The 27,607-nt window shown below is 44.3% G+C and overlaps 1 protein-coding gene across 13 annotated transcripts in view; it reads left to right on the top strand.

Moving 5' to 3' along the window:
• Window positions 1-27,366, top strand: part of LOC138109565 (endomucin-like) — a 32,214-nt gene extending 4,848 nt beyond the window's left edge. The window contains exons 2-7 of one of the 13 annotated variants that reach the window (XM_069013211.1): window positions 37-117; window positions 1,144-1,317; window positions 10,898-10,993; window positions 12,685-12,709; window positions 13,743-13,804; window positions 20,998-21,180. In XM_069013211.1, coding sequence (XP_068869312.1) covers window positions 10,972-10,993; window positions 12,685-12,709; window positions 13,743-13,804; window positions 20,998-21,152 — 264 coding nt within the window. In that variant the 5' untranslated portion in view covers window positions 37-117; window positions 1,144-1,317; window positions 10,898-10,971 and the 3' untranslated portion in view covers window positions 21,153-21,180. The other 12 variants (XM_069013204.1, XM_069013205.1, XM_069013212.1 and 9 more) reach the window with 12 other exon arrangements.
• Window positions 27,367-27,607: the final 241 nt, after the last annotated feature.

Raw genomic sequence — 27,607 nt, 5'->3', positions numbered from 1 at the left:
AAAATTATCCCAAATCTTATCTTTCAATGGGTACAGGAAACTACTTACTGGTCTGGTTCCCACCTCATATAAGAAGGAGGATGTGTGCAACTGGGTTTTCTCCTCATCACTGAAAAGGTGAGTTCTGTTACAGTTGTTACTGCTGTTTTGTCAGTAAGCTTTGGGCAAACAGCCTGGGAACTGCTGAACATGCCAGAGACTCAAGGCCCTGACTCATTTGTTCATCCCACTTTGCAAAATAATTTAATAGAAAATAATTTAAGTGTGGACTTAGCTGTGTTGCTGAATTGAGACTTTGGGGTAAAGTCCCTGCTGGATTCAGTTCATCTTAAGCAGATATTTATCAGAGCTTGGGCAAAGCCACTGACATTTTGCTAAAAGTGCTTCATAAAAATGCTGCTGCTGCTAACTTGGACACAATCACATAGGCATTTTGGGAAACAAATGAGTACCAATCAGTGTTGTGCTGGATGAGTCATATGGGAAAGGGGGAAAATTGGCTGATTTTGCTGTTTTTAAGGCAGTCAGCCATACTGATGTGAGTGGCAAATAGGAGAGCCAGGCAAAAGTCATCTATGATGGAGTCTATGATAGCCTGCTATTCATTTTGGAGGAAAACTGGCAGTAAAAAGGATCATCAATGAGCTCCAGCAGAGTTTATTCTAATTTTGTCAAGCTGACTCCTTAATTAAATGGCTGTTTTATGGGGAACTGGAGAAGTATTGGATGTGTGGTAGCAACAGGTAGAGGCTGTCATCGCAATTCATCTATTTTTTCTGAACTCTGAGAAAACACTTTCCACCTCTGAGAGGCTCTTCTCCCAAAATCTACCAATCCTTCCCTGAGCAGACAAGATTAAAAGTGTGCATCTGGGGGTCCCCTTGTTTCTATCATAGCCACCTGCTGCTGTACCCCAGCTACAGAGGATAATTTTGCTTTTAGTTTCCAAACAGTGCCCAGACATTTTTCTTTTCCTAAGGGATAATTCAATTCCTTTTGTGAACTCATTTTGGGTCATACTGCGACTATACTTCAATCCTCTTATTAACCCCATATTGAAGGCAAGCATAGTACGATTGGAGAAAAAGAAGTACAGTTTGTTTATCTTTACTGAAGGTCTTGTTTCCTTCTCCCCATGCCCAGGGCTTTCTCTGGGTTTCAACTCAGCAGCCCCTCCATCTTAATGCTCTTCTAGAAGAGCCACAGGACATGCACCAGGGCACTTGGTGGAGCAGAGAAGAATGAACTGGGGGGTCCACAACTGCAGAGGTGCCACCTTCACAGTCGCAGCCAATTAGTATTAGTAACCTGTCACAGGTAGGTGTTTTCCAGACTCCTTGTGTGGCATGCAGTGGGTTTTTATCTGATCCCCCTGCCTAATCATGAGCAAACTGGAAAGCAGATGGCAATTATCCACAACACTAAGGGAGGCTTGGGGGGAAGGTGTTGTGCCTTTCCTTCCCGGTGCCTCAAGTGTGAAAGAAAGGTAGTGAGTCCTTGTTTACTGGGGTGAGGCAAAGCTCACAGCTAGCAGGGGTGCCCTGATCTCCGACTTGTGACTGAGAGAAAACAGCTGCTTGGAAATGGGTTTGAAAACATGGTGGTGCCTGGTTCAAAATGTCTAGCTTGATGACGTTGTGTTTTCAGGAAGTCCCAGTTAAGATGTATAACACTGGAAGATGCTTATTCTGCCTGCACTTAAGTCTTTCCCCAAACAGGTCTTGTTGATTGCTGAAGAGTATGTGTTGACATACCTGGTAGTGATAAATTTCACAGAGCTGGAGAATCACAGATGCTTTACTGCCTTTGGGAATACCCTAAGGATAATTGCATTTAGAGTTAGTATTCTTTATATATTTTACTGTCCAGTGAAAAACTCTGCTCCCTGAGGTGTGGATCCACACCTTTCTTCTGGTGAGGCAGAACTACAGTCTAATTCATTATAAAGATAATTTGGCAGCAGGAAACTCAGAGGCCCCTTGATAATATCAGGGAAACTGACACAACCTTAAAATATTTAGATTTTATTTTGTGATGGAGGCTTCCATGCAGCCTGGATTTTTACATTGCACTGCTTTTCCCCCCTGTACATCCAAGGCAGGGGATGAGGCCAGACACACCTTGGTGTTTGCTTGTAAGGCTGGGCTTGTGCTGTGGACTTGTGATGCAGAGCTGCACTGGGGCTGACAGTGCACTGCCAGCTCTTGAGAGCTGCAGCATCCCCTGAACCACTCAGCCTCGTGCCAAGATGTGTTCCCAGGGAGGCCTGAGGGCTCACACCCACCTTTAATTAACACTGCCCCATCCAGGCTTTGGATAACCTTGAGTAGTTTCAGGCCTTTGCAACTTTTACCATAAAAAAGAAAAAAAAAGGAATTTGCCAATGGAGAGGGGATGTTGCCAGGTGCTGTCCCAGCAGTACCCACTATGTGGCAGAGATGGTTTTACAAAAGGTCCTAAATCCTTCTGGGACCAGTTGCCAGGGAGCATCCCATGCAGAACATGAACCAAGTAAAAATGCAAAGCTCATCTTGCATCTGTCTTACCTTAAGAAATTCTTAGGGCACTAAGGACATAGTATTACAGTACTTGTACCTTTTTAATCCATAAGTGAAAGCGATGTGGGTTATCATATGTGGTAATGTTTGAGAGCTGAATGACAGAGCTGTCAGCTGTGGGACACTGAAATGACAGCCCTTTAAAGTGCTGTCAGGTCTTGTCAGACACTTTTACCATAACACTTATTTTAGCCTCTGGAAGACAAATCTATTGTGTCTTCCATTTCTGGGGGTCTCCTTAAAGCACTGCTATTCAGCAGTGGGATGTTTAACAAAATGGCTTTCTTGAAGCTGTCTGCACTGTAGGTAAGATCTCCTCCCTTACCAGATACAGGAACCCCACCAATGCCATAGTCAGGGGCTTTGAGCAGGGTTCCCAAGACACAGAGACATTTTCCAGGCCTTGTGGCTTCCACAAAATGCAGAGATCTGTGTGCGATGCTCTGTGATTGCCTGGTGTTTGCATGTGACCTGCTTGGGCCTGCATGGGATCCCCCTGTCTGGCAAAGCCCACCACTTCCCAGGCCCCGACCTCTCTGGTGCAGAACAGCTTCATACAGCAGTGAAATCTGCTGGGGCTTGGCAGTGTGTTGGCCTGTGCACTCATTGGAGTGATAAGGAAAGAGGGGACACTCTCCATAATACCACCAGTGCTAAGGTGGGCTGGGCAGAACCTCGCTGCTCCCATCCAAACACGAGTGCCAGTGTTTGGCCTCGCCTTCTGCCCTCCTGTGAAAAACGAGGTTCACTCTCCTGTGAGAATTTAAAGGGTTTAATATAAAGGCAATAAGAGACACATAAAGTAAAGCAAAGGGGTAATGGCTGGGTGCCTTGGCGCTCTGCCAAGAGCACACCTGATGCTAGAGGTGAGTCCTTTTTATACCATTTTTACTGTCTGTTCTTCATCCATATTAAAACTTTTCCCGGAGTATTACCACAGGCCTGGTTCCTACGGTATAGCACCGTGTCCCGCAGCCATAGGGAGGAGGAGGAGGAGAAGATCCAGCAGGCAGGAGTTGTGCAGCAAGATTGATTTATTTAATTATTTTACAAACTCTTTTATAGACTTTTTTCTTCATAGCCTAATTGGACAAAGGGCCAGCCACCCCTTGGGGGTGATTGGCTAAAATCCTAAAACATCCATTGTCAAAATATTTTTCTACTATACCATAAACAAGACTTTTCAAGGTTGCAGGTGTCTGGGTTGTTTACATTCCCTGCTACCTCTTCTGTGAGAGAGAAAAGTCTCTCACGGACTTAGAAAATAACAAGAAAATCCTCGCTAGCAGCATTTTTGTATCTACAGTTCCCCCTTTTTGTTTTATAAGATAACAACTCTACTATTAATGCCAAATAGAAATCTACATCAGTTATTAATTCTAAATATGTCCTTAAGGCTTTAACTATCTGACTCCATAACAAGAAATTTAAAGTTCAGTCTCTGCTTGTGGAAGGACCATCTGCCTGATGGTTGACATCCTGGTCATCATCAGAAGAGTCATTAGGCTGATGCTCTACATTCTGGTCGCCATTTGGATGATTGGCGTTCTGGTCATCATTCAGAGGTTGCCTGTTCTGCCTCTGGTGCCGTAGGTCAGGGCGAACGCATTTTGCAGGTAGCCACCGTATCCCAGTATCTGTGGAAACGCAAGCATACCCACGACCCCAGACGATAAGCTCATGTGGGCCTTCCCACTGGTTAGTGAGTAAATTCCGCACCCAGACTTTTGCCCGGGGCAGTTGTCTGTCACCTGCAGACTGCAATGAGAAAAAATGATTCAGAATAACAGGATTATTTGAATTTTGTGGTACTGTAAGGTGATTAATTGTATACAAAGCTTTTGCTAGTCGGCTCTGTGGGGTTTCTCCATGCATTCCCCTTTTCTGTTTGTCCAAAACATGCTTCAAGGTACCATGAGCGCATTCAACAATGGCTTGGCCAGTAGGAGAATGTGGGATACCAAAGGTATGGTCTACACCCCATAGGTGTAAAAACTGCCGTGTCTTCTCGGAGGCGTAGGCAGGACCATTATCGGTTTTCACAGAAGCTGGCACGCCCAGGACTGAGAAAGCCAATTTCCAATGGGCAATGACATCACGGCTCTTCTCTCCAGTGTGAGCAGTAGCCCACACAGCTGAGGAGAAAGTGTCAATAGACACGTGCACATATTTCAGCCGACCAAATTCTGGGACGTGAGTTACATCCGTTTGCCAAATCTGCAAGGCTTTTAGCCCTCTGGGGTTTACCCCTGCTGGCAAAGGCGCAGCGAGTCCGTGACAGTCAGCACAAGCGCTGACAATGTCGCGCGCCTCGGTTGGCGTTAAATGAAACTGCTTCTGCAGGGTATGTGCACTTTGATGGAAGAAACCGTGCGATGCCTTGGCTTGTGCAATTTTGTCAGGCTGAGGCCCTACCCATGCAGGGTTTGCCAGCATGTCAGCCCTGGCATTGCCTTCCGTTAGAAAACCTGGTAAATTGGTGTGGCTTCGAATGTGCAGAATGTAATACGGATGCACTCGAGCCTGAATTGCAGACCACAAGGTTTGCAACAGCGAAAACAGAGCCGCATTATTCACCTCCTTCAGAAGGGAACAATCTAAGCGTTGGGTGATATCTGCTACATAAGCAGAGTCAGTAACCAAATTCAAAGGTTCCTGTGAGAATCGCTGAAAAGCCATGGTAACAGCCCTTAGTTCAACTAACTGAGCAGAGCCTGACTCGTGTTCCTTCAGCACCTGCCATTCCGATCCCTCCTTCCAGGTAACAATGGCTTTCCCAGTTTTCCCTGAACCATCCGTAAAGACGGTGGGTCCTTGCACCGGCACTCGGCTATTTTTCGGCCGCAAGGAAAGTACGGTCGATTTTGCCAACTGCAGTAATTTATGGCTGGGCAGATGGTAAGTGATCTGCCCTGAGAAGTTTTGAAGCGCGCTTTGCAAAGGAGCACTATGGATGAGGCTCCACTCAAAGTATTCCTTTGAGATCGGAATGACAATTACTGCAGGATCTGCAGCCATCAGTTGCAAACACCGTTGACGGCATTTGATTATCAGAGAAGCGACCAATTCAAACACTGTGGTCACAGTCCTTTTTGGCTGATGAGGCAAAAAGACCCATTCTAGGATATGCAAAGGATCAGGCCATTGTGCATTCCACTGGCCAATGATACCTGTAGGATGGAGGTCTGGAATAGTAATGAAAACAGTGATAGCAATGGAGGGATCCACTCGATAAACCTGGCGAGCGGAAACAGCCCGTTGGACCTCCTGCAGCGCTTGTCGCGCCTCCGGAGTCAACTCCCGAGGTGAATTCAGACCAGGATCCCCTTTTAATGTATTAAAAAGTGGGGAAAGCTGCTTTGCAGTTAGACCTAAATAAGGTCGTAACCAATTGATGACACCCAACAGCTTCTGGGCATCATTCAAGGTTTTAATTGACTCTGGGAATTGCACCTCTTGGCGTTGGATAGTTTGGTCCAATATTCTCACTCCTAAATATTTCCAAGGAGGAAGCTGTTGAACTTTCTCTGGAGCTACCTCTAATCCATAGGCATGCAGAGCAGCGAGCAGCTGAGGCTGTATTCTCAGCAGCTCGTCCCGGGTGGACGCTGCCACCAGGATATCATCCATGTAATGGTAGCAGCGTGCATCAGGAAACTGCTTGCGAACTCCGGCTAAAGCTTGGGCGACATACCACTGACAGATAATTGGGCTGTTCCTCATCCCTTGAGGGAGGACCTTCCATTGGTATCTCTTAGCAGGTTCAGCATTGTTAATGGCAGGCACAGTAAAGGCAAATTTCGGTTTATCATCAGGATGCAAAGGAATTGTGAAAAAACAATCCTTTAAATCAATGATCAGGATGTCCCACCCCGTAGAAATCATGGTGGGAGAGGGCATGCCAGGCTGCAATGCCCCCATACCTTCCATTACTGCATTAACTTTCCGGAGGTCCTGCAATAATCTCCATTTCCCTGATTTCTTCTTAATTACGAAAACAGGAGTGTTCCAGGGGCTAGTAGAAGGCTCAAGGTGCCCCTGCTGTAACTGTTCCTGAACTAGCTGATGAAGGGCGTCTAACTTCTCTTTTGGTAGGGGCCACTGCGGCTCAAAGATTGGTGTGTTAGTCAGCCACCGCAAAGGCAGTGTAGGATACTGTGCGCCCTTACACACAGTGACCCCTGCTAAAAATTTGTCCCAATCCGTACGCCCCAAGCTGCCAACGCATCCCGTCCCCAAAGGTTATGGGAAGTGGTAGCAACATAAGGCCTAATTGTAGCTGTGTGTCCCTCTGAATCCTTCACCACCACAGGCCGTTCACTTAAATAGCTCTGTGTGGTTCCTCCTATTCCTGCGATGGCCGATCCCACCGGGGCTAAAGGCCATGAGGGAGGCCATGCAGAGAAGGAGATGATAGTTACATCAGTACCCGTATCAATCAAACCTCGAAGCTGAATCCGGGGTGGTTGGGCGCTTGGCAGGACCAGGGTACGTGTCATCTGTGGCCTTTGGTCAGAGATGTCTGCAGTCCAGAAGGCCTGTGGAAGTCCCGTAGATCCACTGCCGTTATCTTCCTGAATTTGTTCTACCCTGGGGACACAAGACTTAAAAGGCACTAATTTAGCAAGGCAGGTCTTTTCAGGAATAGTTACAGGGGGGTTTTGCATGGAGACCATAGCACAAATCTGACCTTTAAAGTCAGAATCAATAACTCCTGAGTGCACTAAGATTCCTTGATGGGCAACATCAGATTTTCCCACCAGCATCGCACTGGATCCCTGGGCTAAGGGTCCATATACATCCAAGGGAACCTTATAAATACCGCTAGAGTCTAAGACGACTGCGGCTGCGGTGTGGACATCAAACCCGTCTGATCCGTGGGGACCGTCTGATCCCTGGGTGCTGTCTCTAGGGTGGCTGGGTAGGCCTGTGCCTGTACCTGTGCCACTCTCTGGGGGAGCGACTGCATCGGAGAGCAATTCCCCCTCCTTGCACCCCGGCGGAAGTTTCCCGACAAAGGCCGACCATCGGCATGAGTCCGGGATCTACAGTAGCCCGTACAATGGCCTGGCCTGCCACACCTCTTGCACTGGGGGATCGGTGTGTTCTCTTTTTGGCTCGGCTTAGGCCACTTCCGTCTCTTCACCTGTTTTGGTGGCTTTGGTTCACGACCAGAAGATGCGTGAACAGGCTGCAGGAAAGCAGCCAAAGCAGACCTTTTCTGGTTCCCAGATCCCACCTTAGCACAGGCTTCGACCATGTCTGTTACCTCAGGGTCCCCTGGTAAGGCATCTATGATTTTTCTGCACTCCTCGTTTGCGTTTTCCCTCACTAACTGCCTTAACAACATCTGTCTTAACCCGTCATCCTCAACCTGCTTCTCAAGAGAAGCAGAAACTTTCTCTACAAAAGAGAGGAATGACTCTGATTTGCCTTGAACTATTTCAGTATATCGCTTTCTGGGCGCAGACAACTCTATGGTTTTCAACAGGGCAGCCATGCCGACCTGTTGAGCTTGCTGCAGGATGCTAGAGGGCAAATTACCCTGTAGACTGGGATCAGAGAAGGGACCAGTCCCCATCAAAGCATCCACTCCTGCTGTCTGTCTAGGATCAGCAGCAGGGAGCTGCATATTTGCTAATGCAGTCTTGCCGGCCAGCTTTCTCCAGGTTTTCTCAAAAACTGTCAATTGTACAGGTTGAAATAGAATTTGACCTAAGTGTCTGATATCAAATGGAGAAAGCAAATCCGTATTTATCACCCTTATTATCTGCATAACCTCAGCAGAACCTAGTCCATATTGTGCCACCTTGGATTGGAGGTCCTGGGCAACTTTCCAGGCAATTACCTCATGCTTGTCATGCTCCCCTGAATCTGGGAGAGCCTTATACACTGGGAAAGCTTGGATCTCCCCTTTAGGGGAAGCACTACCATCCTGAACTTCTGGCACCGCCTGTGGATGGAGTGTAACAGCTCCCCGGTTACCCCCAGAATCCGCAGATCTATATGGCATTCCAAGGATTTTTAATGACCTCCAGTCACCCTCCTCCAATGCTCGCATCTTAAGGGACTCTAAGAAGCGATTATAATGCGTCGGACGCACTGTTACTGTGCAGTCCTGAAAGGTCCAGGGGCGAGACCGGCGCAGCCTTTTTCTTCGCCGCGCGGCTACAGCCGCCTGACGACCTGGGGCCAGCACCTCATCTGCCTCACTGCCTGACGAGGAATCATCAGGCAAAGGCAACTTTGGGGTGCTGGGAGTGAACAGAAATTTACGTGGAGGGGCACTTTGGCTAAGTTCGCTAGAGGCACAACAGACAGGACAGACTGCAGCTGGCTGCGCGGCAGTTTTTGCACCAGTTTCTATACGGGAGGCCGTCTCGGCCAGCCCCGACCGAACTGGTACTGGAACTGCTGTCGCCGTCTCTGAGGCTACAGCCGCTCTCGGCGCCGCCGCCTCTGGCACAGCAGCTGCGTTCGGCGCGGTCGCCGCTGCCGCTGCTGTTTCGCGCTCCCCAGCCGCGCCCGGCGCTGCTGCCGCTGGCCCGCTCTCGGGGGTCGCTCTGGGTGCCGCTGCCCCTGCCCGCTGCTCCGCAGCCGCCGTCTCTGGCCGCGTCTCCGCAGCCGCTGCCGCTGCCGGGTTTTGCCGCGGCTGCGCCGCTGCCGGGTTCGCCGCCGGCCGCGCCGTTTCTCGGCTCGGAGCCGCGTCTCCCGCGGATGGCGGGGGGGGCGCGGGCGGCGCTGGTTCGGGCATTCGCCGCTCTAACAGGGTGAGGAGTTCCTCCATCCTTCGGGATAAATTTGGCAGCTCCATCAGCAAAGGCAAATGCTGCACTAAGAGGTCGATGGCTCGGTTCTGCGACTGCGCAGAACAGTCCAGCGCCAGGGAGGGCAGCGGACCACACCCAGGGAGTCCCGGGGCAGGCACGCCCGGCGCTACGCCGGCTAAGAAGTTAGATCCAGGTCCATACGGAACCGAGCTAGGAGCCTCTCTGGGCATCCAAGTGGCTAAGCCGCTGATCTGCAGCCCTGGATAAGCCGTGGCCGCTGCCCAGCCGACCGGCAAGGCAGGCTGTGCGCCCTCCCGCTGCTCTGACCCCCCCGCCTCTGGCGGCGCGGGGTTCCTGGGGGCTGCGGAGTCCTGCGATTGTGCAGGGTGAGCCGTCGCAGGCTCTGCCTGTGGAGCCGGGGGGGTTTTCCTGAATCCATTATCATTTTCCCCGGAAACCCAGTCAACGGGGCCCCCTTCGGACGTTCCTCCGTCACTCATCACCGAGATAGACGAGCCAGCCCTGCTATCACAGTCAAGGTCTATCAGCAGGATAAATAATGAACGCCAGGTTTTGTATAATTCTAACGCTGCTGAGTCCCCAGTCGGGAGCTCCTGTCGGACAGCGCATCCGAGTTCCTGCCATAAGGCAAAGTCCAGGGCACTATCTCTGTCCATGGAAATCCCTTTTAAAGTAGCCCAGTCTAATAATTCCCGAACTGAGTTTTCAGGAATGGAGGTGCGCAATATGCTAAACACACCTTTCCAGACCAGCATCGCAGCTTCGGTTTGTGAGCCGCTGTTTGCCATTTCTCAGTTCTGTCGGACCTCCCGGTCCCGGGGGGCAAAGGGGAGCAGCGTACCTCTAGAGGAATTCAGCTTGGCTCGCAGCAGCAGGACACGTCAGAGAGTGCAGATCACGTCGGGCAGCACCAAATATTACCGCAGGCCTGGTTCCTACGGTATAGCACCGTGTCCCGCAGCCATAGGGAGGAGGAGGAGGAGAAGATCCAGCAGGCAGGAGTTGTGCAGCAAGATTGATTTATTTAATTATTTTACAAACTCTTTTATAGACTTTTTTCTTCATAGCCTAATTGGACAAAGGGCCAGCCACCCCTTGGGGGTGATTGGCTAAAATCCTAAAACATCCATTGTCAAAATATTTTTCTACTATACCATAAACAAGACTTTTCAAGGTTGCAGGTGTCTGGGTTGTTTACATTCCCTGCTACCTCTTCTGTGAGAGAGAAAAGTCTCTCACGGACTTAGAAAATAACAAGAAAATCCTCGCTAGCAGCATTTTTGTATCTACACAGGGCAGCATGAGTGTCAGGGAAGGGGTAAGGGTGGGAGAAGGAAGATGCTTCAGTCTTCCCTCCCCAGAGAGTCCAAGCCTGAGGCTCAGTGGTTGCAGGAAGAGTAACAGGAGCAGCAGGTTACCCTGCTCCAGAGAAATGGGTAATGTTTGGTGAAATGGAGCTGGAGGTGCCTCTCAGTGTGTGTAAGTGCCTATACACAGAGGCAGTGTAAGTCAGAGGCAGCAGCCAAAATTGTTCTCCCTCTTTTGCAGATGTTATCTTGCCAATTGTCATCACCCTGATAGTCATTACCCTCTCTGTCTTCTCACTGGTGGCTTTGTACAAGATGTGCCAGAAGAAAACTCCAGGTATTTGGTTTGCTTTCTCTGCAGGGGATGGGGGGGGAAATCAATGTGCTTTTCATTATTAAAAGATCTCTTTTAGATTACCTTAACCATCACTGTTGTGGCAGTCTGGTGGGAAAGCCTTTTGTATTTTGAAGTGTTTTGCCTAATGTGGGAAACTAACACTTCATTTTCAAAATCAGGAGGAAGAGCAGAGTGAGCAAAAATGATTTTTGGAGAACATATAATGCTGTAAAGCCTTTTGTTCATGATTTTGCAGCTACAAAGAGCTAACAAACACCTGTGCTAACACAATCAATCAGATAGAAATAGACAGTGAAAACTAAATTTGAAGATATTCAACAAAATCCCTTTATGTATTTTATCTTTCTTCTAGACACAGGCAAAGAAATATCAATGTTTTCTTTTGGGATATACCTGGTACATACACACACACACACATGCACATGACACATGAGTAAAATTTTCCAGTTACAGTATAATGTGCAGGGAACAAAATCCCTGAGCAAACAGTATTTGCAGAAATAGTCATTTTGACAGAGCAGCTAAAGTCAGTATCTCTTTCTTTGTTGTCCATTAAATACTTAAGATAATGGGTTATAGTTCCATCAGAGTCCATTTGACGAATATTTCAGGGCTGCCCAGGCAGGCCACAGGTAAGTGTAAATCTCCATTAAGTGAAAACCCAGATCTGAATCCAGACTGTGGTTTTTCTGTCCCTGTGAGCTGGTGTGAGTTAGGAGACCTGTGCAGAGCTGTGAAATCACCTGGCCTTGGAAATACAAAATCACAACAGGGTATTGAAACTGTAAACCAAGACAAACAGTGTGTCACAACCAATTTAGCCAATGACATGGCAAAACAGACCCAGATAAACAGAGGAAGGTATGATCCTTACTTAGGAAATTACTGAATATTCAGAGTCGGGAGACAAAGATGTGAGATGGAGAACATTTCCTTACCAGCCTCCCCTCTGTGCAAATGCCATCAGGCACTGTATTAGCAAATTCATTTTGAAGATAGAGTAGATACCTGTGGTGCTTCCTGTAGGATTTGCCCAGACCCATCCAGTGCACTTCCCCTGCAGATGGAAAGCCCTGTACTTGGTGCCATGGAGTTGGTGCCGTGTCTCTGATGTAACCCCCGGCCCCTTGTATCTGCCCACACTTGCACGTAAGCATAAAATACATTCAGCATATGATTCATTTTGGAGACAAACCTGTTCCTCATCGATGGGGATGACAAACTCTGTTCTCGGATGTCGTGCCAGGTTGTACCCCACAGGGGGTACGGCCTCAGGAACACCCTTGTTCCCTCAGTCCCCTCACCCCGTATCTTTTAGCTCAGTTGTTGTGTACTCAAGAACCATCGCATGCTCATGTCCTCTGCGCCAGCTACCCAGGGATTTGGGAGCTGCAGGGAAAAAAACGTGCTTCTGTTGTGCTCTTGGGCAAGTCCTCTGTCATTCTCCCTGGTTTCCAGAAGCATCAGTAGGAGCAGCATCAGTTCACTTCCATAGATGACCAGAAAAATAACAATTACTATTCAAGCTGATTGATTGTGTGAATGAACTTAATGCAATACTGCAAAATTAGAACTGAGCCTTGTGCCAGCAGCTGCAATAGTCATGTCTAAATGTCTGGGGTTTGAGTTCCAGCAGTCAAAATGGTATTAACTTTTTTTTCTTCTTCCAGAGAGACAAGAGAACGGTGCTGAACAGTAAGTTGAATCCTTTTCATTGCTTTGAGATCTATCACAGGGCACTTGTAAATGTAGCAGATTTTGCATAGGATTTTCTTTCATCTTTCTCTGTTTAAACATAATAATCAGTTGCCAGCCCAAAGAGAAATATCCTGTTGAAAGTGCTGCACTTGCAGTTATTGTAGACCTGTATGCATGATAAGCAGCTGTTTCAGCATGGGTAGAAATGTGGTGACTCTCAACTGTTTTGCAAGTGGTCATTTTGAAATGGATAAACAGCTTATACTGTGCCACAGGACTCATTGGCCCAGTCTTTTTCTTTTTTTTTCCACTTTTTGCCCCATTGATCCTTCCCCTCTCCCCCCACATCTTTTCCCACTCCCCTTCTTTTGTTCATGTTTTCTTTCTTTTTATTGTGTTTCCTTTTTATTGTGGGTTATTTTTATATTTACTTATTTATATTTATATTTCTTTTGGTCCCCATTATATCATGTTCCTCTGTCCCATCTTGTTTCCACTAGACCATTTGCGTAGGCTCAGTTGAAATAGTAGCGGCATAAGGAGTGTGAGGAGAGGGAAACTGAGAAAGATCCATTAGAAGATATGTGCTAAAGGCCATTGAGCTTGGCAGTGGCCACTTCTATGACCAAAAGCAACATTTGGGCTGCTGATTTACTTGGTAGCCTTGACTCCCTGGGCATCTGAAGTGGTCCTTCTTTGCAATTCAATATGTCTAAAGGGCTTGCATTGACAGAAAAAGTATGACTCCTTTTCCCCAGATGTATCTCCTCTGTGAAGTCCTAGATTAAGCCTGGAGTCATTAAACGTGATTTATTACATATTGTAAGAGAAAGGTATTTTCAGAGATACTGTTATATGGTGTTTTCCACCACCAAGATTTCCACTTCATGACCCCATGCAAAGCCCTTTTTAAGCCTGCCAGTGTAGACTGGAGTAGATGCTGCCTCCTTGGGACCATCATTTTAGAGTTTTGTTTGGCTGACCAACATGTGTGCTGACTGTCTGCTTAAATGTTTTCTGACTTCAACAGGGCCCAGTCAGACAAAGAAGGAGTCAAACTTCTTTCTGTGAAGACAACTTCTTCTGAGACTGGTGAGTGTTGCCTTTGTGTGTATGTCTGTTTCCCTGTCTGAGCTCAGAGAAGAGCAGTTTTTGGGATGTCATTTCTTATAGCAAGCCCATGTTCACTTCCTGTCAGGTCAAAGTCGCTGCAAACAATTCCTCTACAGTGCAAATCCCCAGACTGGGAGCCTGTAGAGCTGCAGTTCAGCTGTTCTGTGTGTGCCGTCAGTACTTGGGAATGAGAAGTAGGACTGGTTTAGGAAAACATTTTTTAAAATCATTGATGGTAAGCGATCTAGCGAGGCATGTTCAGGAGTAACAGTGATCACAGTATTTATCAGCTAGATCTGGCTGTAAAAGGAGGTTTGAGGACTGGTAATATCAAAATCACAGAATGTTCTGAGCTGGAAGGGACCCTCAGGTGAATTTAAGTGAATGGCCCACATGAAGATCAAACCCATAACCTTGATGTGGTTATTACCATGCTCCAACCAACTAAGCTAATATCCCAGGGATCAAAAGGTTTGGAGTCAGTGCTGTATGTAATCAGGGTTCTGTTGGAGTTGGTGTCAGTCAGTGTACAGTGACTGAGCCCTGTACTCAGTCACCCTTTGCATTCAAAATCCTACTCTCATTGCAAATCCCTCTGTCCTGTGCTTCAGGTTCTTACAAAATAAGTGATATAAAGCCTAAAGGAGCAAAGGTTATTCATAACATGCACAAAAGAAAGCAAAGTCTCAAAGGAAAGAGATGGATGGAGTAATAGATTCTGCAAAAAAATGGAGTAGCACAAAATAAGACTGAGGCAGAACAAAATTCTGACTAATCAATCAAAATCCCTAAATCTCTCATGGTGATACTTCACACCTTCACCCAATGCTTTCTCAGTCATGTAGGTCCCCCCTCATCTGCAGAAGTCTTTCCATCGCTTACTTCCTACTTTTTAGGTATAAAGCTCTTTTTTTGTCTTTAAGCTTTTTGGCCATCTGTTTCTCCTACTGACATTTCTGAGGTTGACCAATCGCTGCTTTCTCCTTTTGTCCAAATCCTTGGGAAGTCCTCTGAAATACAGCACTTGATCTGAACTATCCTCTGCTTGCTGGACAGGCACAATTTAGACTCTCCAGCCTTCTCTGCAACTCCCAGAACTTTTCATGCAGTCTAAAACACCTACAGGGCATCTCTGGCAGCCGTTGCAACAAATCAGAGTCGGGCAAGGTCCCTCCCCATGGCCTCATGACACAGAGCTAGGGGTAGAGTGGCACAGGAAGGGCCTGCTCCACCACAGGACACATAATTCTGCCCCACTGTTGGGTTTTTTTGTTTGTTTGCTTGTTTTTTAAACTGAATTAAGTTAGAAACTAATTAATGGACATTTTTTGATTGATTCTGCCCTCATGCCATTTCAGAAATAAAGTGACTTCATTGACAGTAGCAGAAATGTTTGTGGCTTACAGCAGGGTAAACGAGAAAAGACACAGGCTCACTTTTTTTTTCCCCAGATGAGCTCTGGTGCTTGTTAATCAGCTACTGGCTCACGGATTATCTGAGCATCTTCCATCCAGAGGATGCTTGATATTCCTTTATACTGAAGTATGATTTGTGCATGCTATAATTAGAAGGTTTGAGTCATAACCACTTAGAAGACAAGATTCTTGCCCTCTTCTCATTAATACAATTCATATTTAAACTAGCTGCCATTTTCTCTTGAATTCTTACATCATCATATGTTTCAAAATTAAACATGCTTTCACAGAAATTGAAGTCCTGCTTTGCCCAGGTTTTTAGACTCACTTACTTCTTAAATTAAAAGCACTCTGGCAGAGGGGTCTCCTTCTTCCAGAAATATCTGTCACTCATACAGGTATTTCAAATATGTTAGGATGCCTCCCCATTGGAATCAGATTTACTTGCTTCGTTAAAAGCTCAGGCATAAAGGCAAATATTTCTTATAGTACAGACACAAGAACTGTCTGACTCATGGGCCTTCTCACAGCTACTGACAACAATTGCCCTGCATAAAACTTCTTTGCCTGTGTTCTTTCCTTGGTCCAGCTGTTTAAAAAGTGTGTGTTGTGGCTGTCTCTGCACATACCAGCAAAACTACAAGGAGCTGTGAGTAGAAAGACTAAAATTAGAAAGATCTAAAGAGCAGCCTAAACTTTACAGGCAGGGCTACATCATCCTCTCACTATCAATAGGCAGCTCCTCCCTAAGGTCAAGCATATATACAGTGCAATTCTGCTTTGATATGTATTCAAATTAAGCTTTATTAGAAGTATACATTGGGGGTTTTTTTCATTTTTGCTTTTTATTCCAAACAGAAGACTTTGAGATTATATAATTTTGTAAAATATATACAGGACAAATACGGACCTACAAACTGTTCAAGCTAGCAACTTAGAAAGACCCTGTGTCAGTGTTGTGCATAGATCTTGATCAAAGGTTATGGTGAGTTTAATCTTGCCTTATTTTATCTGTCTAAAAACTATGCCAGCTGCACATAGTTGAAAGAGATGTATGTGTCCAGAGGGCTGTTTATCCCATCTGCCTTGAGCTGGAAGGGGCTGACCTGTGGCAGTCCATGGACTACTGAAGGATCCTATTTCAGGACTTCTAAAATTAGGTTCTGAATATGAAATGAAAGGAAAAGGAAAGACTCCATTTTCAGAGACACAGCTGAATTCAAGAGTATTATTTCAAATACCTACAATTAATGTGAAAAGAGTACAGGAAAAGAATGGTTTTCAATTAAGCCTGGACTTATGTAATGTTTTTAATGGTATTACACTAGGTAAAATGGAGCTTTAATATTCTCATTTTTTATAAGTCTTCTTAGAAAGATGGAATTGCTAATGGCTTTGAGCTCTAAGGCACAACTGGTGTAGAATTGATGTAAAGTAAAAAAACCTGAAAACTAAACTAGACTCAGTAAATTTTTCATGCATGTTTGTCAGTGAACTGCAACACCTGATGCAAGATAAGTGCCTCTTCTTGCATCTAACTTGAAAACTCGTCTTGGGTAAAAATGCTCAGGATGCTGAATCGTCTCAGAAGTTTTACACTAAAGTACAAATGCAGGACTTACGGCAGCCATTTCATGTTGGCTGTACAGGCAAATTTAGGGTGACTCTCCCTAGGGAGAATAAATGGTCTTCTACAATACAGCATTCTAGAAAATCTACCTGCAAAAATATTTATTTGAGATTCAACATAGCCCACAGAACTGCACATTTTGCTTGTCAGTGACAGTTATATTTCCTGAGAATATAAGATGAAGGGTTTTAATTGATGACTAAGAGATCAATACCATCAGGCATGAGGTTAAAGTATTGCCTGTCTTGAAAACAGACCTAACTTTTTCTGTAAGGGTTCTTGTGTATTACACTGAGAAACAGCAAGGGTATTGATCACCTTTTTAGGACTGATGAAAAACATCAAGGAATGAAAATTGTTCAGTTACAGAAAGGATAGTAAATAGAAAATTGGGTAAGGCTACTCCATACAGGTGTATGATGCGTGATAGAAGTATTGATACCTGAGTAATGACTTGACAATTTTGTTTTATGGCCCTTGCCTGGAATAACTATTCTAGAGCAGGTAAAATGTATGAAAGGCCTTTTAATGGAAGCACACCAGTTCAATATTCAATGTAAAGTCTTGTAGGGATGTGCAGGTGACATAATATTTCCGGCATGGGTATAATCTTGGCACCTAAGCATAAGCTGATCCAATAAAGCGTGATTTATGACCAGACTGAGCTGTTTTGAGGTGAAAGAGTAGGATATGACTTACTTGGCTTGTAGGGGTATTGCCTGTTCTGCACTGAGTTTGCTGAAAGGCACCTGAGGCTGGAGAAGGGTCTGTGGTACTTGTCTGCATTAGGGCTTCCAAGGATACCCATTGTGGACAAAAATGAAAATTCAAGTGTTGCTACTAAACAGAGATGAGAAAACGTACCAGGCAAAGATGGATATTTGGGAGACACTTAACCTGGTCCATTTGAAACCCCTTTAACCTATTGCAATCGTGCTGGGGAAAGAGACCGTTTAATACCTAGAGGTGCTCTGAGATGGCAGTGCAGTGCACGATAGCATGAACCGAGGAAGCAGAAAAACTTGCATTCTCCATACGCTCCACATCTCTTCCAAAAGCTGCTGCTGTTCAACAGGAATGATGGCCTTAGAGCTGTTATCTGCTTCTTCAACTGAATGTACCTCAAGACAACCCACTGTGGTGCTAGGGCTTGGACATGGAAAATCCTGTGATGTTCTGAAACAATGTGGTGGGATGACATTGTCTTTGTCACTGCTTTCCACAACCCTCCAAATGCTGAGACTAATTGTTCTGCCTCACTCATCAAACCACAGATGTGGTTTTGGAACAATGGGACAAATCAGGAGCTGGTGCAGACCTTGTTTCCTGTTATGTTGAGTACATCTAAGCACAGACCGTGACATTTAAGAAGGTAAGAAATCTTTGGGGCTTACCTCATTATGGACCCAACCAAGGGAAATTTACCCCTGTGAGGGGGTATAGTTCCATAGTGGGCCATGAGGTTTCTCAACATGCATTGGGACTTTGACCTCTTTTTCTTTATATCTAGGATCCAGATGTCTTTAGGAGCAGAAGAATCTGACCCCCTAGATGAGACACTCTGTCAATGGAAATTCCCTTCCCTCTTCCAATTACTTGCAAGATAAGCAGTGTAGGTCAGTGAAGAGCAGTCTGCTGGCATGCTGCATGCTTAGGAACAGTAAGAGTGGGTGTTCCTGCTAATGTAGGATATGATACTGATTTTTTCTGTTTCCTATTCTGAGATGTAGTTTCAGGGTCTTATGTTTTTCCCCCTGCAGGTAGAACACCTAGATGCCGCTTTGTAGGAAAGGTTCGCCTTGCAACAGAGAAAGATGTCAAGTACCTCCCTCCCTTTCCTTTTCTTTCTCACTTTCTGATACTCTTATTTTTTTAACCTTGTATTGTATAATAGCCTGAAGTTGTGTTTCTTTCTTCACAGAAACTGTGGAATAAACTTTCTTAGCTCCTTACAGCTTGTGGTTGGACTCTGTTTGTGTTTACTCTCACCACCAAGTTCTGACTGCACACACTTCCAGCTGAAACTTTTGGACAAAACCATAGTCAAAAACATAGTCAAACTGTAGTCAAAACAGCATATGCTTCCTGCTGTATTTCTAATTTGACTTGTGAGCTGTGCACATTTTCAAGGGTTTTTAAAGCAGTCTTAGATTCAGACTGCTGAGGGTCAGGTGATGTTTTCCCCTGTGAAGCATTTGCTGACTTTACAGCCTGCAGTTTTCTGAGATGCTCCTCATGAGGGAGCCACCTCCCACTCTTTGCTGCCCATTCGGCAGCAATTGCCTTCCTGTCCTTCACCTGAACTTTTCCACACACCCTCTCTCTGCCATGGGGAATTTTTCAGATCCTTCTGTCGTGCTAGCCATAGCGAGGAGCAGTTTGCAGGGAAATGGTGAAGTGTGTGGCAGGGGAGCTGCAGTACATTGCAGGTGCTGGACCCACTGGCCCACATCAAACCTAGCTACTGGTTCCCAGTTAATGCTGTTCTCCAGCATCTGTAATACACCCCTCTTTCTTTTATTTCAGCATGGTAAAAACAGACATTTTTTTCCCCTGTGTCTGCAGAGGTAGTTTTATACTTTTATAAAAGATAGGCTTCTGCAATCAGATTTTATGGAAAGCTTGCTTTAATTCTTTGCTCCAAACCTGAGTGCCACTTACCAGCAATTTCTCAGCAGCAGATATTACAGTGAAATAACAGCACAATTAATTTCTTTCTTACAGACAATGTAATTTGAGATGCGGTACAACCTATTTTTTATGTGAAAGACTGTTTTTACATCCTTTTTCTTCCAGCTTTCCCAATAATGTCAGAGGGCTTTACCCAGGTCAAAGGCTTTCTGTACTCATAGTACTCAGTCTGTACTCTCTTTTATGTCATGATGTTCTGCAGTGTGTGTGTATTCTGAATACTATATTCAGATTCTGAATCAAATGTGGAGGGGCAGGGGAAGAGGGCCAGTTGTAGTGAGATTAATCCAATATCCTTCCACAATGGTGAGACAAAGAAATGTTTGTTTCAGAGCTTCAAAACTGACCTTATTGTAATCTGTAATTTCAGTTGATTGTACCCATTACTTATTCAGGTACATGGGCATCAGGATGCAACATTAATAGTTAGAAATGGATATATTTGTGAGGGAAAAATCAAAACAAATACTGCACAAGTGAAATTTTAATTAGGAATAAAACCCTGCATTTTCACTGCAGCACTATTTCTTTCCTGGCTATCTTTCAGCTTGGAACAGCCCTCAGTATCCATGTACTCAGTCTACCTTCCATGAACTCAAAACAAGTACGTTGAAGGATGAGGATTTATGAGTACAAAAGTTGTTTTTTTTTTCTTTTATGTCTTCCTTATCTTTATCCTTTTGAACCACGGCCTTGTTTTAGAGGAGAATGTGTGCAGGGTGTATCGGATCAGGCCCAGTGCTTACGCTGCCAATTTCTTTGGGTGGATCAGTGACCAAGGCTCTAGCAGAAGTGTTCAAAGGGTAGCCACATGGAGGCTGTGTGTATGAAAGACCTGTGCTGTATTGTAGTGGTTGCTGCAGCACTGACTCCTTTAGTACTGAGGCTAAGAAACCATCATCTGAGCCAGCTGTACCTGCTCGGACCTTGGATCTATGTAGCCTCAAATCCTGTCACTGAGGGTGGATCACATGAGGTGTGAAAGGAAGCGTGACAAACAGGAAAGGACTCCAATAGCCTGTCCTCCACCATAGTCTTTCAGCAGTCCGTGGCTTGGAGACATCCTGAATCAGACTTTGTATCCTTGGTGTTTCACAGATTTCAGTGGCTATTAATTCCACAAATTTGTCTGGTTTGCTGTGATATCTGCAGCCTCCTGCAGCAATGAACCTGATAGTTTGACTAGAGATCTGTCTGTTATATGACAGTAATAGTTAGAGACCTCATGATGCCTATGTCTTTGTTTTTGCAATCCAATTTCAGACAAAAATCAACAAACAGATGCAACACTGGAGTATGAGAGGGAGAATAAAAGGGGTAATGTGAGGCTTTGCATGTCAGCTAAAACTTCCACATCAGTATCTGACTTCATTTTCCAAATATTCTGCCTAAGGCCTCTTTCTCAAACTGTGCATCATTTCTTTCAGTTTTTGTAGAAGTGCGTGATCTATGTGAGGTTGGCTTCTCACTGCCCTCTGCCAACCTATCTGAGCCCACAACTCCTCCTCCATCAGGAGAGGTGTCACAAGGCAGGACCACAGGTAAAGGGGGTCACGTAGCACTTGCAGCTGTGCAGTTGGTAGCACTTTAAATGCACCAAATACTTTCTTCCAGTTCCCTTCATCTCCCATTTTTCTGAGGCTGCACACTTACTTTTCAAGGTGGACAAATGTACAGTGAATTTTCAACCCATTATCAGAAAGTTATTGCCATACTATCCATCAAATTGGATCAGAATATCAGAACAGCAACCAATACCTTTATTCAAGATGCTGAATACCTATATAGTGAGCAGCTGACAGTTCAGGTTTCTCCTGATACCTTCCATCTCCTGCTGCACAAAACTAGAGTTTGTGTATCATCTTTCTCTAAATGCATAATTCAGAATAAATAAAATCCCAGTTTTTCACTGACGATGTTGTGCAGCAATTTTGCTCTTGTTGGTATATTTTGTGGAACTGCACCCTTTCTCTTTCAATGATGGCCTCAAGTTGCACCAAGGTAGTTTAGATTAGATATTAGGGAAAAATTCTTCACAAAAAGGGATGTTGTTGAAACAGGCTGTCTAGGGCAGTGACAGAGTCATCATTCCTGGAAGTGTTCAAAAATGTGTAGATGTGGCACTTGAGGACATGGTTTAGTGGTGAACATGGTGATGTTGCTGGGTTGATGGTTGGACTTGATCTTAAAGGTCTTTTCCAAACTTAACAATTCTATGATTCTGTGACAGCCTTCAAAGGATCCAGGTAATCTATCTGGACTGGTTGAGCACCTCCAGTGCACCCTCTATTTTCTCAGTCACCAAAAACTTCAGTATGAAATAATTTCTTCAATCTATTAAAATGCCATCTGTTCTAACAAGCTACTGAACACAAGTATTTAGTTTTCATTTCCTTTCTGGGAAGCAAGGTTTAACCCATTTGTTTTGGTGGGTGATGGTTTGGGGGCAAGTTTGGGTTTTTTTCAGTCTTGGAACCTGTTTGTGTCAGTTAAGGCTGTTTTGAGATCAATATAAATGTCTTCTTACTTGCACCTAGTCTGAATGTTCTTCTTGGTTTGCTCTTTGAGTTGCATCTGGATATTTAGCAGAACATCAAACTGCTGAACCATTGAACTCCCAAACTGATCTGGACACGTCTCTGTGCAGTCTCCGAGCATACTGCAGCCCTGTATCTAAATCCATCCATTACCCTTTTATCTCTTGAACAGAGAGCATCTGTGACCACTTCTTCTCCAGTGTATAATCATTGTCTCATCGTCACTGAATTGTTGGCTGGCACTAATGATCACAGACCTTAGGACAAAAATATCTTCAGGCATATTTGCAACCATGGAGCAGCCATAACTTGGTTTCGTTTCACAAGTCTTGCAGGCTCCTGCCCTCTTGGAAGTGCAAAGCAACATAGAGCATCCCTGCCTGCATCCATTCCTCACCAGACATTGATATTATAGGGGGACACTGTTCACTGTTCCAGGGATAAAGTGTGTAGCACCAGGAAATCTGGATAGGGCGTGAGTGTCTGTGTGCTGCAGTCTCAGGGTGTGCAGAAAGGCAGAGTCACCCTCCCTGGCCTGGCTACCGCTGTGGGCAGGTACCACTCAAACACTCTGCCTTCTGCAGCCAACGCTGCTTGCCCATTTCATACTCTGATCCAAGGTCTAGTGGCATAAATGGGATGTAATCAGGGAGCTACGTTGACTCTGGAGCCTGCCCTTAGACATGTTATTCTCCTGGGGTGCTTCCATGTGAATCTGTCTGCAGAAAAAACAGCTGAGAGTGGAATTGATAGAAAAGTACTGATATTTATTACCACTATTGAGTATCTTCTGCATGGTAATATATTTCACAATTAATTTCTCCATCGCCTTCTTTTTTAAATAGTTTTGCCAACTTCTCTCTTTCATTCTCTATTTAATCTTCTATTTCTACATATTAAGCAAGGAAAGTAGAGACATGCAGAAGGGGAAAAGAACTAAAAAAGAAATGAGCGTTCTTGAAAATATCATTCCTTTGTTAGTATAAAACTGTGCAATATTTGAACTGGTTCACTTTATTTTAGCTTTTCAAAACAAGATTTTTATCTAACAAAAAATATGCCTTGTTAAGATGTTTCAGTTTTTTTCCTAGAAGAAACCTGTGATTCCCTTTTCTCTACCTGAAATGTGACATGATCAGAACTTCTGAAGCTCTATCTTAGCAACACTTCAAAATTACTTTAAAATATTTTTTTCCAAAATTGAACCCTTGGGAAGTGAACACAATTCCAGCACATTATTGTTGAACAGTTTTTAGCAGATACCAAGTCTTGTACTCATCTCCAAAAAGCTGGACTAAATTAAAGAGCCTTTTTTGCTGTGAAGAAAAGCTGTTGGAAAACTATTGATAAGTCTTTTCCATTCTCTTCAGGAGTGCAACTATTTAATTTGGCTGCTAATCATTTAAATGCCTAATCAGTGAATTTTTCTATAATCCTAACTTGTATTACAATTTGCAACCCCAGGCCCTTGATCATTTGTAGCTTTTTAACACATATTCACTTCTCCTGGAATGTAATACATCACTTCCTTGCCTCTCATGTGTGCATGAGGAATTAAATTGTCTCCTGCAGGTGAGCAGGGAGGCAGAAGGCAGTTTCCTGGAGGCATTTGGGTTTTCCCACCCTCATGCCTATCTCCATGTGGCTCTGGACAGTCTGTGAATGCCACTCCCTGTTCATCTCCATGTACAAATCTCTGACACAAAGTAATTCCACTGCCATTCCTGAGTCATGCCCTTAGAAACGGGACATCTGTAAACACGTCCTCATCTGGATTCTTATTTGCCTGCCTGTAACTGCTGGTAGTGCCTCTGCTTCTCCAGGGAAGGAGGATTGAGAACTGTGTGAAGTTCTTAAATATTCATCCTTCTGCTTTGGAGGAACTGAGCTGATGTCAGTGTTACTGGCAAAAATTAATTTTATAGTTCTATCTTCTTATTTTTATAGTTCAATGTTCTAATCATAGCTATAAATTAATTAAAGTCTTATTCCTCTTCAACCTTGGAAAATACATTGTGGTAGTAACCCACCATTTTTGAGCAAATCACAGGGGAGATAATCGATAAACTAGGAAGAGTACTAAAAATCTATCGTGTGAACAATTTTTGGCATTAAGTAAATCTGACAAGGAGACTGGCTGGTTTGTACAGTGGTCAGTGATGTGTTCCTGCTAGACTCATTGGTCCTTTTGTCTTTCCATGTTTATCTGATGCAAATATATTTTCTGTTTCTTAGGAGAGCACTCATCTCATGGGAAGAATAAAACTCGGCAACTCTTCACATCTCAGCAATAAATATGTAAGTTCATAGCCTTTGTTTTCCATCCCATAACATTAGTGATTGTCAGTCCCTTTAATACTTTTTAGTCTCAGTATTGTGCCACATAACTAAAAAAAAGGGTTAAAAATGCAAACCAAAAAGAGCAATGACTTAAGTTGGCAGCAGCCTCAAGGAAAAATGTCTTAAAGAAAGCTCAGCTTGAGCACACCATCGTGACCAGATTCACAGGCAAACTGAAGAAGCTTCCAGCTCCAGAGACAGACCTATATAGGCAAGAGCATGTGACTTTAACTGTTCAGCATTTCCTGGATGTAAATCCCTGAGTGAATTTTCTTTCTGTTTGTGTGAGAAAGAATAGATTTTTAAAGGCAGATACCTATTAAAAAAAAATATTTGGTACCCAGAAATTTTTTGCTCCTTTTTTTTTCCATGAAAAATCTGAATCTTTTTCACTTCATGAAAAAAGCCAGCACTTTGATTGAGGTAGTTTATTACCTCTTGAAATCCTTGGTGGTTAACATACACAGCAAGTGCTGGATGCTATTTTTATGTGTGAGAGGGCAGAGACCATCAGAGCACCTCTGAAACCCAGGTTTTGATGTGGGCACTGCATTGTCCTTCATGTATGAAGCTTTCTCAGGCACCACAATATCCACTTCCCATGGAGCTGCTTCTGTCGCTTGTGGAGAGCTGTGGTCCTTTGCTGAGGGAGAAGGAAGCAGCTGTGGGAAGGGTCCTATGTGACCAGGGTAGAGCAGGAGGTAGGGGAGAAGGATGCTCTGAGGAGCTGGGTGTCCCAGCATGTGTGGGATGGACCCAACAGAGGCTCTGGCAAAGCCCAGCCTCCCACCAGCACTGTAGGATGAAGCCCCTCTAGAATGGGTCCCATCACCCTCCACTGAGAAATACCTGGCTGACCAGAGATGTGAGGAACATCTTTGATGGTTTTGACCTATTCTCATTTCCTCTAGCATGCAGAGACCGAGCTTTCCTGATGCCAATAAAAAGGACAAAATTACCTCCTTTGTTCCTTGAATTAGAGCAGCAGAACGCAGTTTTGCCTACATTATTGAAAACCCAGAGGTGGTTCAGTATGTGTGGATGCAAGACAATGGCCTGGACAATGAATTTAATCCTTATTGTCTAACCCATATTGGATTTATTCTGTGTCTTCCATTTTAGCTTGCTCTTATGTTCCTGAACAACCTTACCTGGAATAATAATCCTGAGATACTCTTGTCATTTCAGATGTGAAGCAGCCTGTTTTATCACGATATCCAGGAACATCCCACCAAAGTTGCATTTCAATGGGAAATGTGGAGCAGCTGAAGCTTTTTACCATCAGGGCACTTGTGTTAATGACCAGGTTTTGACTTCTAAATCTCAAGCATCTCCTTTCCCTTCTGGAAAGACATGTAATTTTTTGATGGCTTAATTACTGGTATATCATATATATTTATTATTTTCACATATAGTAAAAGCAGGGAAACAGGTTGAAGAGAATGTAAAAAGAAGAAGCGTGAAGATAATGTAAAAATTAGGTGATGTTTGCATAGTAGCTACTAAAAATGTTTTCTGCACACAGAGGAAGGAATATGTCAGTATACTTTGTTGAACTTATGGTAGCTAGGGATCTTTTAATTGTATGTAGCAGAATACAAACAGGGCCTGACCCTTGAAACAGGACTGGGCAAACAGCCACTATGAAAATTAATTCAGTGTTTTCCATGAGACTCCTCACTGTAGCACATGCTTTGCTTGTCACAAATGTTTACAGGGTGGGATGCCCGGCTGAGATGCTGAAGTGTGTGCTTGTTTTCTGTGAAGGGAGGAATATACCTTGCACTGAGGCTCTTTTAAATTCTGTAAATTACTGAATATAATCCTTGTAATGTAGCAGGCAATAGTTGGTTTTCACCTGTTCCTTGGCTAATTGCATTATGTGTGCTACAAATATGACTCCCATATAGCCTGGGGCACACAGTGGGAATCAGCAAGGGAAGCAATTTCACAGATGAACCTTCGTCCCTGTGTTCTGAGTAATGCATTGGATTCCTGTGGGTTATTGAATAACTCTGGAAGTTTAGAGAGTGTTTCAAGTGCTAGTTACAGTAGCTCTTAATTTGTACAGAGCTGGCAGTTCCAAAATATCAAGTAGTGCTTCTATCTGCATGTACCCTACCTTTCTAGAACTATAAATGTTTGAAAGTTGTATTACTGTGAGCATCTGCTCAGTCTCAATCCACTGACTGGTAGCATTCCAAGAATTACTTTTTTTTAAATTGAACATTGAAAGAAGACAACTGTTGGTCTAAGTGTAGGACCACGATCCAGGATGATCATCTAAGTTTTGTTACCTATTGATGCAACACTTTTGAGGAACTTCTCTCTCCAATTTCCTTCTCTGAAATATTAAAACTTGCCCAGCATTATGGTAAGAGACTGAGCAGATTTATTAGTTCATGTCTATAGACAAATCTGAAAAGTGTTTTTTTCCCTGTGCTTGGCCATTGCTCTTACTTCCACTTTGTTGGATCTGACAATCTTCTGTCTTAGTGGCACCATGGAAGACTTTTGATGAAGCTTGATAAAAGATGGGGAACAAACAAGTGTCCATGCTTCAGCTGAACTTACGTGGTTCATTCAGGTATTCCTGGATCACTTGTGTTCTTCAGGAGCAGAGGAGTCTTGGATGCCTACTTTGGAAAGGTCAGGCCATCTGAAATATGCTAGTTGGCATCTACAACTATTCTGGTTCCTGATTGATGAAGTTTCCTTCAAAAAAAAAGCAGTCACTGTGGATTTTCATGTTGATTAAAAACCCAAGATATTTTGTGGTATGTTGTACAGTGAAAGGACAGTAGAAAAAAGCAGAGAAAGATTGTGAAATACCTGTTTGTGTTTTTGTGCAAAATACTTTCAGAAAATACCATGTTGCGTCAAGAAAAAAAAAATGTACTGCCTATTAAAATGTATTATCTTTATTAAGTAGCTATCCTTTTCTGTTTGCAGAAATGTAATCCGTTACCCGTGTCTAGCACAACTATTGTCCATTACTCCACATTCCTGTATCACAGAATGAGCTGGACCCTTTCTGACAAGCCTGGAGAGCAGGCATTAGATATTCTGGGCATGGTGGTGGCAGGAGCGCCATGAAACCTTGCAGAAGGCATGCTGGAGGTGGCAAGTGGAAACTCCTCCTCATTACAATCAGTGATGGGGAGAGAGC

Source organism: Aphelocoma coerulescens, chromosome 4, assembly GCF_041296385.1.
Source record: "Aphelocoma coerulescens isolate FSJ_1873_10779 chromosome 4, UR_Acoe_1.0, whole genome shotgun sequence".
Taxonomy (NCBI): domain Eukaryota; kingdom Metazoa; phylum Chordata; class Aves; order Passeriformes; family Corvidae; genus Aphelocoma; species Aphelocoma coerulescens.
This window is presented reverse-complemented; position numbering and strand designations above follow the sequence as displayed.